We start from the raw sequence: 11,048 nt of genomic DNA, 5'->3' as shown, positions 1-11,048 counted from the left end.
CTGATAACTTTCACTCTTCGAGTTCTTGCAAAGTAAATCTAACAAATCCAGTTTCACTTTCATATAACCGAGCTTTTAAATCAGTTTTCTTCTTTCCTCGTCACATTTCTGGCAGTGCACTAAAACATGCTCCATGGTGTTATCTTCTCTACTGCAGTCACATTTTCTTGTATGGTGTTTTCCTTTTAAAAATAACGTGCTATTCAAACCAGTGTGCCCAAATCTGCCTCTCTCCTGTTCCTTCCTGTGCTTCTCATTTCTCCTGTTTTCTTTTGGATTGTGTAAAACCATCACCTTTTCCTCTCTTCCTCCCATTGCTTTTGCCACCTTTCTTCCATTTTCTACTCTTAATCTCTGTCCGACTGACATAGATGACCAGATCCACTGAAATTCTCTTTGTAGCTTCCTTTGCTGTCCTATCTGCTATTTTGTTTCCTTTAACTCCACGATGCACTGGTACCCTTGAGAATGTGACCATAAGCCCCATCATATTGACTTTGTGTTTGCTGAATCTCTATCAGAATGCCAGATCTGCTGTCCGAGTGACTGTCTTGCAAACTAGCCAATGATTAACTTGAATCTGAGCATATCACCGATCTTAATGGTCTTCTGTCTTCAATCCACTGGACAGCCAACAGTATTGAAACCCGTGTATACTGATGATCCATCACTGATCCTTTTCCTTACTTTGAAACAAAACTCAAGAACAATAAATGCTGTCCCACTTTGGTTGGTCTTCCTTGATGCATCTGTGTACATTTTGACATACTTGTAATACAGACCAATGTATTCCTGTGCTGTATGTGAATTTAAAATAAAACCCCTATCCTTGTTCTTTTTGTCCAATAGTGTGAAATTTACTACAGCATCCATGGTGGTATTGTAGGTAATGGTGCTGTTTCACTAATGCTGATCTTGTCCAGATTAACTCATTCACTGCCAGCCATTGGCAGTGAATGAGTTAAACCCATTGACTCATTCACTGCAATTGACGGCTATAGACGTCAATGGCAGTGAATGAGTTAAGTTCAGGTGCTTTCTGACTCAGTGTCGACCCAAAGCTCTTCATTCCTCTTTTTCCCAGCAGGATTGAAAAACAGTTTTTGTTGGATGATGCTGACCATGTCCTTAGAGACTTGTCCAGTAGTTCAGTGTTAGCCGCTCTCTTCTGATTTCTAGTGGCATTTCTCCCGTCTACCTGTACTGCTGCTGTTGGGGTTGTTTTAAATGCACCTGTGCAGACTCACAAAGACTTGCTCCGGCAGCAGAATTATATGCTATACACCCATAATCCAATACTGATATAATTAACCCACTATTAACACTACATTATTTTGCAGATGTTTGATGTTAAAGCAATTGGTCTGTAGGTTCCTGGCTTGTATCATCCTTCTCTGGTTTATGTGCCACATGAGCTTTGTGGTAACTTCCCTACCTCCAAACTCTATCCCTAATATTAATTGAGTTATGAATTTTACCAAAGGTTTTTGCCATCATATCTTCATTTTTCACTGCTGTAACTTCCCCATCATTTAATACTGGGTGCCCATATTCTCTTATAATTGTATTCATCCTTCTGATCATTGACCATACCTTATCAATTTCTGTCTCTCTCCCCACAGAATTACAAAAGCCCCTCCAACTGTCCCCCGTTGCATTTTAATGGTTTTTCTTACATTAGCTTGTGACTTTTTATATTCAGCAGGATTCTGATAATTCTGATTTCTTTTTAACATTTTAAAAGCTTTATTTCCGCACTTCATCATATTCCTTTGTCCACCAGTATACAATCTTTTTGCTTCTACCTCCGTTCACTTGACTTGAAAGGAATCCATGTTTATAAAGTCAACAAGAGCAATGTGCTGAGCTCATTGTGGACTCAAATTCTTTGTTGTGAGGTTCTGGTTGGTTTGAAAATATCATGTGATTCAGCAAATGACCTGCTTGATTTCTTTATTTTTTGATTATTTATGATAACAGCATTCAAAGAAGACAGATCTTTGCTCCATCGAAAGAGTTGCCTCAGGGGGACTTAGTGGCTCTCATGTAAAAAGTCCTCAGCAAAATTTTGGTTTCTGTCCAATTAAATAGATTCAAGTTTACTAACTAAAACAAGTTGTTGGGCAAAATACTTTTTATATGCCAGGGTTACACTATCAATTTCCACCTGAAGGCCACAGTCCAGGGTAAGTACAAGAATTTAAACAACAATCCTTTTGTAGTGAGTAACTGTATTACAAAGTGACTACTTTGGATAAAACATATGAATATTTATTTATAAATAATTAAAAAATAAATATGAACACTGAAATCCTGCTATCATTGCGATACTAACAGGTCAAACACAATTTCTTGATAATAAATGGCTTCACCCAACCACTCCACAAGACACTAATTCTTGTAAACTAAATATAAAGAATGAAAGATTGAAAAAGAAAAGTCTTTAAATGTTATACAAAACAACAGAATAATGACAGTGAGACAACAATGCTAAAATCAATACTTATTTATAGCTGACAGTGATATTTTTCAGTTTGTTCAACACTATTCAGAAGAATTGTTTGTTATAAATATCACAAGTTTGATTGGTGTACAGAATGTATGCACAAACACAATATTTTAAATATAATAATAACAAAAACAGTGGAAAAGGTTCAAATTTGAGTTTGTCTGCAATTTCTACAGTTCAGAAAACAGCTTTTGATATTTTAACCTACAATGTACAAATGAAAGTGAGGAAAATCCAGAGAAATAACTTATAAAATCTGGGGTGGCTGTAGCTCAGGTGGCAGAGCAGGTCACCCACTAATCCAAAGGTCGGTGGTTCGATCCCAGGCTGTCTCTTGGCTGCATGCCAAATATCCTTGGGCAAGATACTAACCCCGTGTTTGCCTACTGGTGGTGGTCAGAGGGCCTGATGGCGCCAGTGTCCGGCAGCCTCGCCTCTGTCAGTGCGCCCCAGGGCAGCTGTGGCTACAATGTAGCTGCCATCACCAGTGTGTGAATGACTGAATGTAGTGTAAAGTGCTTTGGGGTCCTTAGGGACTGAGTAAAGCGCTATACAAATGCAGGCCATTTACCATTTTGTGATCTTAGCAGAATATCAGCATGTTTTTTTGGTTAGTTCTGTTTCAGTTTTGTCATTTAATTGTCTCATAAAATGATGGGCCTGACAGTAAATGTACAATTCTTGTCTCAGACATTTCTAAATATCCATTTGTGCTAAACTTATGTTCACATGCCCACGTGGTATCTTAAGTAAACATCGAACAAATATGTGACAAAACTACCATACTCTGACAAATAGATTTTGCATGTCTATTATGTAATCGATTTAATCATTTTAAGCCTTTATGTTTACAGTAAGCTACAGCTTCAGAATAATACTGTCTGTCCACTACCCAGTGCTAAAAACGCTTTCGATTTGAATTAAAAAGTTCTCATATAGTTTGTCTTTATATAGATGTTATAGGTTCTGTAACCTTTAAAAAAAAAAAAAAAAGTCAGATCAATATATTATCTTTTAACACCAATACTGATATTTGGAGATTTTAAATCTCTGACATTCCAGTGAATTTCCTGTAGTCTTTTCTTTCAGATGTATAAAACATGACCCGATTACCCTAACATTTATTTGTAGTTATTTATTTACTTGTTTTACACTTCACCCTGCTCAGATCAGCTGTTCCATGTGTTACCAACAGGACAGCCGCAGAGTGTCCTCTTGTGGACACAGTCTGCAACTTCAATGCTCATAACATGGTTGAAGGAGAAAAACAATATTAAAAATCTTCCCCAGCCAGCGCAGGAGAAACTGCAGTTAAGTTTCCACACAGGACCTGGTTTGTAATAAATAAAAACTTAAAACTTAAAAACTGTATTTTGTATGTATTCAGGTTATCTTTTTTCTGATACTAAAATGTGTTTGTTGATCTGAAATATAACTGTAAGAAATATACAACAAAAAAGAATCCATGAAAGGAGCAAATACTTTTTCACAGCACTGTATATCACGTTTATCTACAGCAGAGGAAAATGTTTGGTCAATGTGGCAACAGGATATGTGAGGGATACATTTAGTCTAGCAGCATTATCCACCTCCTCCTAGCAGGCCCCAAAGTCTTCCCAAGCTGGAAAAATACATAACTTTTCCTGGCCAGACTTGGGCATTCCCTGAAAACAGAAGATCAGCGGCTCTACTCTTTCTAAGGAGAAACCTCCTTTGGCTCTGAAATCTCATTACCCTCATGGTCCTAGATGAGGATGGGAAAGTAAGGTCAGAGGTGAATCAAAACATGTACACTTTTATACTCTACCACAATGCTCTGGTATGACTCGGGTATCACTAATAATATTACCATAATAATGGTATAATGGATAACAATGTAATCCACCTGACTCATACTTATTTTGCACTGGTTAAAAAATGATAAAACAACACTGCAAAACCAATATTTTATCATAGATACATTAATATAGGGCAATGTTGCGTGGAGATCAGGGGCAGTACCTGTGGACTGGCAGACCGGGATGGTGGTCCCCATCTTTAAGAAGGGGGACCGGAGGGTGTGTTCCAACTACAGGGGGATCACACTCCTCAGCCTCCCTGGGAAAGTCTATGCCAGGGTGCTGGAAAGGAGAGTTCGTCCGCTAGTCGAACCTCGGATACAGGAGGAACAATGCGGTTTTTGTCCTGGTCGCGGAACACTGGACCAGCTCTTTATCCTCTCCAGGATACTTGAGGGTGCATGGGAGTTTGCCCAACCAGTCTACATGTGTTTTGTGGACTTGGAGAAGGCATTCGACCGTGTCCCTCGGGGTGTCCTGTGGGAGGTGTTGCGGCAGTATGGGGTGTCTGGCCCATTGCTACGGGCCATTCGATCTCTATACAACCGTTGCAAGAGCTTGGTTTGCATTGCCGGCAATAAGTCGGACTCGTTCCCGGTGGGTGATGGGCTCCGCCAGGGCTGCCCTTTGTCTCCGGTTCTGTTCATAATTTTTATGGACAGGATTTCTAGGTGCAGCCAAGTGGCGGAGGGCTTTCGCTTTGGTGGCCTCAGAATCTCATCTCTGCTTTTCGCGGATGATGTGATTCTGTTGGCTTCATCGGGTGAGGGCCTCCAGCTCGCACTGGAACGGTTCGCAGCCGAGTGTGAAGCAGCGGGAATGAGGATCAGCACCTCCAAATCTGAGGCCATGGTTCTCAGCCGGAAAAGGGTGGAGTGCCCACTCCGGGTCGGGGATGAGTTCCTGCCCCAAGTGGAGGAGTTCAAGTATCTCGGGGTCTTGTTCTCGAGTGATGGGAGAAGGGAGCCGGAGATCGACAGACGGATTGGTGCTGCGGCTGCAGTAATGCGGACGCTGCACCGGTCCGTCGTGGTGAAGAGGGAGCTGAGTGTAAAAGCGAAGCTCTCAATTTACCGGTCGATCTACGTCCCTACCCTCACCTATGGCCACGAGCTGTGGGTAGTGACCGAAAGAACGAGATCGCGGATACAAGCGGCAGAACTGAGCTTCCTCCGAAGGGTGGCTGGCCTCTCCCTTAGAGATAGGGTGAGAAGTTCGGCCGTCCGGGAGGGGCTCAGAGTAGAGCCGCTGCTGCTCCACATCGAAAGGAGCCAGCTGAGGTGGTTCGGGCATCTGACAACGATGCCCCCTGGGCGCCTCCTGGGTGAGGTGTTCCAGGCATGTCCCACCGGGAGACAGTTGGTGTCATACAACCAGTGTTGGGAAGGTTACTTTTATAATGTATTCCACTACAGATTACAGATTACATTACCCAAAATGTATTTTGTAATGTATTCTGTTATGTTACTCAATGAGAGTAACGTATTCTGAATACTTTGGATTACTTAATATATTATCATGCTTTTTACAACTACATGATTGTACTATTGCTGTGATTTATTACTATCACTGAAGGTTACTCGCCATACCAATACCAACTAGATATTTAAATCTTAATATAAATGAGTAACAGTAGGTGGACATTAGGTAAGGCTGCACTTTTTGCAGCGATCTCGTATAGAAAACTATTCAGCGCGTGTATAAAACAGGCTCCGAACCGTAGTAAAGGGACCTCTGGCTAATACGTCGGTTCGCGTCGGGCTCGTAGCCGAAAACTAGCTTTACTTTGTTGTCTGGGTCAACTTTGATATGCAGGCTGCAAGTAGAGGTGACATGGGCCGCGAGATTGAGACACGGTCATTAGAGGCTCTTAATGCATGTTTTGTTTGGGTGTCCACCAGCGTGGAATTACCATAAATAAAGAGGGCATAGCCTAACATATGAAACAGGAAAAGACCGCCATGCAATCCCTTTGTTTCAACAAAGTAACTGTATTCTGAATACCACCCTTTTAAACGGTAAGTGTAACGGAAGACAGTTACTTTAAACACGTAACGCACATGTATTCCATTACTCCCCAACACAGCGTACAATACCAACTGTCCAAACTTTACTCTTGGCACAGTACAGTCAGACAAGTACCATTCTCCTGGCAACCACAAAACCCAGACTCATCCATTGGATTTCCAGACAAAGAAGTGTGATTTGTCACTCCAGAGAAAACTTCTCCACTGCCCTAGAGTCCAGTGGTCTCATGCTTTACACCAACTGCTTGTATTATATAATGCTTGGACGCAGCTGCTTGGCCATGGAAACACAGTCCATTATGCTCTCTATGCACTGTTCTCAAGCTTATCTGAAGGCTACATGAAGTTTAGAGGTTCTGGAGCAATTGACTCAGAAACCTGGTGACCTCTGTGCAGTATGCACCTCAGCATCCACTGACCCCACTCTGTGGTTTTATGTGGCCTACCACTTTGTGGCTGAGTTGCTCTCATTCCCAGTCGCTTTTACTTTGTTATAATACCACTAAAAGTTGATTGTGGAATATTTAGTAGCAAGGAAATTTCATGACTGGACTTGTTACACAAGGGGCATCCTAACAGGACATCCTGGAATTAACTGAACTCCTGGGAGTAACTCATTCTTTCACTGCATGCCTACGCACTTGATTTTATACACCTGTGGCCATGGATGTGATTGGAACACCTGAATTCAATGATTTGGATGCGTGAGTGAATAGTTTTGGCAATATGTATGTATTAAGCTGATTGAACCTTTGTACTTCCAATTGCCTGCCACTAATGTTACTTCTTTTATGCTTGATCCTCTTCTGTAGCACTAGCTAGATTTCCCTTTGTTTAATTCATCACATGCTATAAGAACCTGTGATGGATACACTAACAGTTATCTGTGAAATGTCAAGAAATAACTCTTCTCAAGTGTTTTAAATTTAAAGTAACAAACATTTGAAAATGTAAGGAGTAGAAAATATGTATATTGATATACAGATATATTTTGGTTAAGATGTAGGGAGTAAAAGTAAAAGTTGTCACAAAAATAAATACTCAAGTAACGTACAGATAAACAGATCTAAAACAGAGCTAAAAATTCTACTTAACTACAACAGCATGTATATAATGCAAAGTACTTGTACTCTATTAGTTCCCAGCTCTGACTCCAACCCTACTTCTAAGAGTTTATAGTACTTGGGAAGCTTTCTACAAATGAGACATTATTACAATTATTCAGGTAAAACAGACACTTAAATCGACTGCTCTGAAATCTTAGGTGTATCATAAGTCACTGGTATGGATAGTATTACCTAATTGGCTTTTAGCTTTGCATAACAATGTTGTCTTCTTAACAAATCTCAAATACAGTTTTGAAACATTTCTATTGCGTAAAAAAAATGAATCAGTTGATGATACCGTGAGAGAAAGCTGTAACCACTGAGTTTTCTCTGATTAACTACCATGGAATGATCATGTGGCTGAAGGGCAGAAGTGGGATTAGGGATTCTTGGTTGGAAAGTGGGTTGGCGATTTTGCTGAAGATTTGGAATTCTGACAGGGAGTGACCTTAATATGTATAAAGAGTGACGCAGGTGAAAGGCTTGATCCATCCATCTTGAGCAGTCGGACATGACGATAACCTGCAGAGTTAAGGGGGTTTAAGATAAGTAGAATATTGGCTATTCATATTGTGTTGATGTTGACGACACACACACACACCCACACACTCATATTAACCCATTCGCTGCCACACATACCTGTGCGGACACTGGGGAAAGGGAGAGTGAATTGTCCCAGGAAGTCATTTCTGGAAGTATAGTCATGATCCTCCACCAAAAAGCGGACCAGAGCCAAGTCAGGGACATGGACGGTAAAGTTAAAGGTGCAGTCCCACCGTGGATTAAAGCCTGTAATGAAGAACATAAATTCACACACTAAGTTTTGTAAATGGTAAATGGACTGGTTCTTATATAGCGCTTTTCCACTCTTCTGAGCACTCAAAGCGCTTTACACAACTTGTGCATTCACCCATTCACACAACTGACATTCACACTCCGATCAATGCATCGGAGAGCAATTTCAGGTTAGTATCTTGCCCAAGGATATTTGGCATGCAGACTAGGGGAAGCCGGGAATCGAACCACCAACCTTCCAATCAGTAGATGATCTGCTCTACCACCTGAGCTACAGCCACCCAAAGTGATAGTGTTTCTAAGCTTTTATGCCTGGTGTAAAACTGAGCTGTCCACTTTTAATACAACCTAACATGATTCCGGAATAGAAATCACTGCATGGCTCAAGAACTGTTAGTGAACACCATTCATCACTGCATTTCCAAAGTTCAAACTTTACCATGCAAAGGAAATAAAGTAAATGAAAAAAAAATCATAAGATGTCAGAACATAATTGAATTTTTCATCAGATGAAAAGTGTGATACTTAGGACACTCAAGTTTAACATTAGCTGTTATACACTCTCACACTGGTGACAATAACGGGAATAAATAAACATGTTTATTCATGTTTTCATGTGTTAGAGCCCTGATTGCAGTTCAGAAGCTGAGCTTTAAGGTGAGGAAGAGGACCACAGTTTATCCGTAGTTGCATTAACTCGCTATTAGTTTCTTTCACATTCTTACTTCTTCCATGGCTTCTTCTTCTGAGATGATAAAACATACAGTAGTTATAATTCTTAATATCTTGACACTCAAGGTGCAAAACTGAATTAAAAATTGGCTCCATGGCACACAAGCACCTATGAATTATCTTCTTCTCCACATTTAGCATATTACATACGTGGCCAGTCTCTAGCCACATACTTAGGCAGAATCGCAATTTCCATCTGACCCACTGTTTTAAACACTGCGCAACATGGTGATTTTTTACAAAAGCAGTATATGTAAATTTTATTGAGCAGAGGTGGCAAAAATACACATTGTTTACTTTAGTAGAAGTACAGATACTGGTGTTAAAAAATACTCTGGTAAAATTACTGATTCGATTTCTTTACTCAAATAAAGTGAAAAAGGATGAAATGTACTTGTAGTGGATCAGCATGGGGGAAAGAAACACAACTCATAATAATTTCCATTGTGCGCTCCAGTAGATTTTCTTTGTATACAGGGTGTGCTCAGCTGATCTGCTGCTGCTGCTGCTGAGGTTCACTGCTCTTTGCGGATTTACACAACTTAATTCAACAAGATGTAACCCAATATTTCATAAGCTATCTTGGCTTATTTCTAACCCCTGCACTAATATATACTGTTTATAATGTCTTTATACAAGACAGTATACAGGCGGTATGAAGGTGGAATTTAATGAATGAATCTAAGCATCATCAGTTATTGTAAATTAACACTGACCATGAACATCACAGCCACTGTGCAACAGTCCATAACAGTGCTTTACTGTAAATTCCTCACAATACTGCTAAGCTAACCTGTTTATCCTGCACTAAACTGCAGAATATGTTCATGCAGCTTTTGAATAATATAATTGTAGTGTACCTCAATTTGTTTTGCAGGAAGTTTCACAATATGAAAATCATAACTTCACATCATACACAGATCCAAGATATTATTTAAAAATTAGGGCATGCCTAAGTTTTAATTTGCAGTTTATCAAATGCCAGTTGGAAAGTACACACGGTGTAACTTCAGCGAGCAGAAACACACAAAACATATAAGCTGTGCACAAACAGTGTGTTTGCTATTATTTGTTGAGCTGATAGAGAAGTTTCATTTGAAATTACCTGAGTTATTCCCTTTTTATGTACCCCTCCTGTGTAGTGCTAGCTTGACACTAAAGTACCGAGACCACAACGGACAGACATCTGCACCAAAAACACCACTTCAGCCCACTTTCACCCCTAGTTAGTAGGGGTTTAAACTGGTTTGATGTTTGGATTTTTTGACATTTTTATATATAAAGAGTAATAATTGTAATACCTCAAATTTGTTTTCATATTCTTATGGTCCTCATTTTTATTTTAGTTTAGATTATTTCTAGTTGCACAGGGGGAAAAGACATTATGGCCCAGTCTGTTTCCTGTAAATATTGCAGAATAGATAATAAAGTTGACTTCTTTTCTTCTAAACTTCTTTTATAAAGGTGGTCACATTTGCTGCTGATTGGCCACTACTTACTCTCTTAATTTTTCTGAAAGCAATAAAGGTGTTATTACTTTTTCATAGGTTGCCTCTGCATGTTAGCTTCATTTTTCTTAAATAAATAGTGATGTTGTACTATGTCCCAAAGAGAACCCACATGGGTACGAAATTATAACCTGTCACAATCAAACCCAGGAACCTCTTTCTGTGAGCTGACAGGGCTAACAACTACACTGCCCTTAAAGCTGAAGCCATTCAACTATAAAATGATCTTTTATTGTAAAGACATATATACCATTGTTTTCAACATAATGCGTTTTCTTCTTATTGTTGTCAATAGGAGCGCCGTGGATCTCCACACACACTTGTGGGTCCACAATGGAGCTGGGCTTATCCCATTCTGGTTTAGGCAGCTGCTGAGCTGAAATGACCTGGAATAACAACAAAGCAAGAGAGATCTTTATTTAATTAAAGTATCATTATAGATTGGAGAAGAAGAACCCACTCAAGAAATAGACAAATTTCTTTAATGGGAATCAATATTGAGGCAACTAGAGCTTTCTAAAATCGTTACAATA

The 11,048-nt window shown here is 39.8% G+C and overlaps 1 protein-coding gene across 2 annotated transcripts in view; it reads right to left on the bottom strand.

Moving 5' to 3' along the window:
* Positions 1–6,944: 6,944 nt before the first annotated feature.
* LOC146662920 (1-phosphatidylinositol 4,5-bisphosphate phosphodiesterase delta-3-A-like) overlaps positions 6,945–11,048 on the bottom strand; it is a 34,675-nt gene continuing 30,571 nt past the window's right edge. For both annotated transcript variants that reach the window (XM_085415496.1, XM_085415497.1), the window contains 3 exons: positions 10,766–10,901; positions 8,120–8,269; positions 6,945–8,002 (listed from right to left, as the gene is read on the bottom strand). In XM_085415496.1, coding sequence (XP_085271622.1) covers positions 7,860–8,002; positions 8,120–8,269; positions 10,766–10,901 — 429 coding nt within the window. In that variant the 3' untranslated portion in view covers positions 6,945–7,859. The remainder of the gene's footprint in view (positions 8,003–8,119; positions 8,270–10,765; positions 10,902–11,048) is intronic.

The sequence above is a fragment of the Rhamphochromis longiceps genome, linkage group LG8, assembly GCF_057381845.1.
Source record: "Rhamphochromis longiceps isolate RC_006_pf linkage group LG8, R_longiceps_female_GT1.1, whole genome shotgun sequence".
In the NCBI taxonomy this organism is placed as follows: Eukaryota; Metazoa; Chordata; class Actinopteri; order Cichliformes; family Cichlidae; genus Rhamphochromis; species Rhamphochromis longiceps.
The sequence above is the reverse complement of the archived record's forward strand: the minus strand, read 5'-3'. Positions and strand labels throughout refer to the sequence as shown.